This window comes from Gavialis gangeticus, unplaced genomic scaffold (assembly GCF_001723915.1).
Source record: "Gavialis gangeticus isolate Ggan-Ray unplaced genomic scaffold, GavGan_comp1, whole genome shotgun sequence".
Lineage (NCBI taxonomy): Eukaryota > Metazoa > Chordata > Crocodylia > Gavialidae > Gavialis > Gavialis gangeticus.
The window spans coordinates 32,216,333-32,219,717 of NW_017729001.1; the positions used below are offsets into that span (position 1 = coordinate 32,216,333).

At 53.3% G+C, this 3,385-nt stretch overlaps 2 protein-coding genes across 2 annotated transcripts in view; one reads left to right on the forward strand and one right to left on the reverse strand.

Annotated features, from left to right (window-relative positions):
- RNF34 (ring finger protein 34) overlaps nt 1–152 on the reverse strand; it is an 11,502-nt gene extending 11,350 nt beyond the window's left edge. The window contains exon 1 of the mRNA XM_019507303.1: nt 21–152. Within this exon, the coding sequence (XP_019362848.1) occupies nt 21–26 (6 nt within the window). The 5' untranslated portion in view covers nt 27–152. The remainder of the gene's footprint in view (nt 1–20) is intronic.
- A 2,849-nt stretch (nt 153–3,001) lies between these two features.
- Nucleotides 3,002–3,385, forward strand: part of ANAPC5 (anaphase promoting complex subunit 5) — a 17,884-nt gene continuing 17,500 nt past the window's right edge. The window contains exon 1 of the mRNA XM_019507305.1: nt 3,002–3,246. Coding sequence (XP_019362850.1) covers nt 3,043–3,246 — 204 coding nt within the window. The 5' untranslated portion in view covers nt 3,002–3,042. The remainder of the gene's footprint in view (nt 3,247–3,385) is intronic.

The window sequence follows — 3,385 nt, forward strand, 5'->3', positions numbered from 1 at the left end:
GCCGCCCCGCCGCGAGTCACCTTCATTGCCGCCACCGTCGCCTCCACACCCGGCGGCGCCCCCGCGCCTAGGCCCCCCGCCCTGCCCGCTGCTCCGACGGGCCGCCTCACGGAGGGCGGGACCTGCCACCTCTCCGCCCTTCGACCAATGGCGACGACCGCTTCCGCCCCGGTGAGCCAATGGGGAGAATTCCGCCGGCTGAGCCAATGGGGGAGAAGGACGGTCCCATTCGCCCCGGAGGGAGGATCCATTCTGTAGTAGCGGGGGGGGGGGAAGCAGCTGCTGAGCCGCGGGACAGGCGGGCGGCCAGTTGGGAAAGGGGCTGCCGGGCGTGACGTCAGCGGTGACTAGGCAGCGGGGCTGTGACGTCAGCAGCTCCAGAGTGTAGGATTCCAATTGAGCTTTGCCCGTCCCAGTGCTGGTGTGACACGCACTGGCTGCGTGGCCTCGGGCATGTTACTTATCCTCTGGCTGTTCTTGCTGGGGTCAAGGGTGTGGAGGAACCTCCCCCGGCTTAGCTTAATGTGACGGCCAAGTCCTCACAGTGCTCTTTAAGGCTTTGTGTAGACTGGGGCTTATCCCTGATCTGCTCCATGCTGCACTGGGGACACATCCTGCCAGCTGCCTATGCAGCCACACTGGCAACACCGCTAGTGCGGGCACAGCGCTGCCAGAGGCACCTGCTCCTGCTCTCGGTGGGAGCAGCATCAACAGCATCCTCTGCTGACAGCTGCCGCCACGGTCAAAGCGGGTACGGATGACAAGAGTCTAGATGATGATGTTGTTAGAGAAAGCAGAGGGAGGCGCATTGCTGATACAATATTCTCATACCCTCCAGCAGAATTCACAAGGCATTGAGCTGTAGCAGCCTACCTATTCAGTCTTCGGCAACGTTGCAGTGCCAGAAGAGGCCGGTCACCTGTCCTCGAATCCTGAAAAGTGCATATTTGCCTCTGAGGTCTTTCTGCGAGGGACGGGTTATACATTTTATGTCCCAGCATTATGAGATGGCAAACAGGTGTCAGCAGGTGTACAGCTGTATGCGAGTAAGCTGGGAAAAAGGCAGGACTCCATGCTCTCCTGCACTATTACAGCTAATAAGATTAATGAGTTGCACTCCCTAGTCTGGCAGGTAAGGCTCTTTTGCTATTTTTGTTTGTTCACAAGCCTAATAAAATGATGTCAATGTTCTTAGGTTGCCAGGCAGAAAAAAAAAAACCCAAGCACCAAAGAATGAAAATGAGCAAGGAAAATATTACTTTTCTCCCTACACTCAACACTCAAATTGCTTTTTGCACAGATGAATTAAAAAGAGGCTGTTTCACAGAACACAGGCTGTATGGTATTGCTTTGCCTTCCAAGGTTAATTCTGCTGTTTGACAAAGGATAGTACATGACATTGCTCAGAACACTATTTCTCTTAACGCCAAATCAACTGTAATAATACAGTGCACACCGATACAGCATTTTATAAATACATCTTCAAACTTCTACCATCATTGTGAAAGTTAAAGGCTCAATCCTGCTCTCACTATAGCTGATGGGTATTTTGCCAAATTTATTAACGGAGCAAGACTGCACCCTAAGCAATTCATATTTTTAAACCAGGCATATTTTTGTAGCTGGGAAATTCAGTAATAGTGTAAATGGGTGTGGCTGCAACCCAGGAAGCCCCTTACATTATACAAATTTACATCAGAGCTCAATTTGTCTCATTGGCTAGGAACCAAGTTTTCAAGAGTGGCCAGTGCTTTTATATTCCTCAGGATTTTAAGTGGCCAGTTGAAAAGGTCTGTGATCTCCAATTGAAGCTGCAGGAGGGAACTGCAGCAGAATAATTACCCCAATTGGAATCTGGCCAGCACTAAGATTAACAACTACTCTTGCAAAAATCAAACGTAATGACAATGAAAGTGGCTTTACAACTCATCTAAAAGACAAATGATAAAGAAACACAGGCGGGGGAATATGACAGCTGGTGTGCAAAGGTTAATTGAACGTGTATAGAGCATATCTGAAAAGGATTCTTAACAGAGGTGTGTTGACAGACAAAATAATGAGGTACTAGGACAATAGCTTGATATTCAGAAAAGAACCATTTACCATTAATGATAGTCCTGAGGGCCTTGATGAGCAACTTACAAGTAAGACATCCCAATGACGACATGATCGTAATACAGTGTTTCCTTTCTCTTAGTTGGCAACAGGTCAGCATTCATGTCATGCCAACCTTTAGTACCTGGTCCACACCAGGGAAACTAACGATCCTCCTACCGAACCGAATCTGGGAACTTTTCAAGGAACGCGGGTGTTACTGCCACTGATCCCCCAGGCGCTGTGCTGTCATTGTGCCACCGGGCCTGCACTGCAAATTGTACAACTTAACCTGGAGGGTCTGCCAGCTGCCTTTTTCGTCCCCTGAGCAGTTCACGGTGGCAAAGAACATTGCAAGACCTGTACCCTGGCTGCTGTTTAAAGCATGAATCGGGAACCGTAGAAACCAAAGTCCCATTTAATGCCTGCTGACTGAAACAAGATTGAGCTATTTTGTTTAACCACTAAATCCCTACAGTTCTCTTGTAGTCAATAAGAGAGGCACACGCACAGTGGTTACCTACATGAACGAATGGACAGATCCTCTTGAGCCACTTCCCAGGGGGTTCTCTAGTCTAGACAGTTTCTTGTTTGAATCTAGCACTTCACTCTCGGGGACGTTTCAGATGCTGCTAACTCAGCATCAGGAGGGGGAGTTCCGGGGACAGCCTTTGCGGCTGCACTTACTGTCTCGCGTGCAAATTAAAGGCTGGTTCAGAGCGGAGTTGATTTCCCAACGCTACGGGGGCTGGAGGACCCTTCCACCCTCCGGCCCCCTTCCGCCGTGCGCGCGTTTCCGCCCGGCGCCCAAAGAGCGGCGCACAGCGCGGCGGCCGGCTCACTCCGCGGTTGGCTGCCCTCGCCGCCGCCGGCCGCGATTGGCTGCTTCGGGGAGGCCGGTTTCCCGGGTGACGGGCGAGGCTGTGCGGGCGGCGAGAGGGTTCGGTCATGGCCAGCGTGCACGAGAGCCTTTACTTCAACCCTATGATGACCAACGGCGTGGTGCACGCCAACGTCTTCGGCATCAAGGACTGGGTCACCCCCTACAAGATGGCGCTGCTGGTGCTGCTCAGCGAGCTGGGCCGGGCGGGCGCGCAGCTCGGCCTGCTGGAGCGGCGGCGCCTCAACCGCCTGCTGCTGCCGCTGCTGCAGGTCGGCGCGCCCCGTGACAGGAAGAGGGGCCCAGCATCGCCTGAGGGGAGCGGGGGAGTCCCAGCGTCCCCTCACGGGGGGGCAGCGCTGCCTGAGAGAGTCGGGGGGTCCCAGTACAAGCACCCCCGGGGGGGGGGGG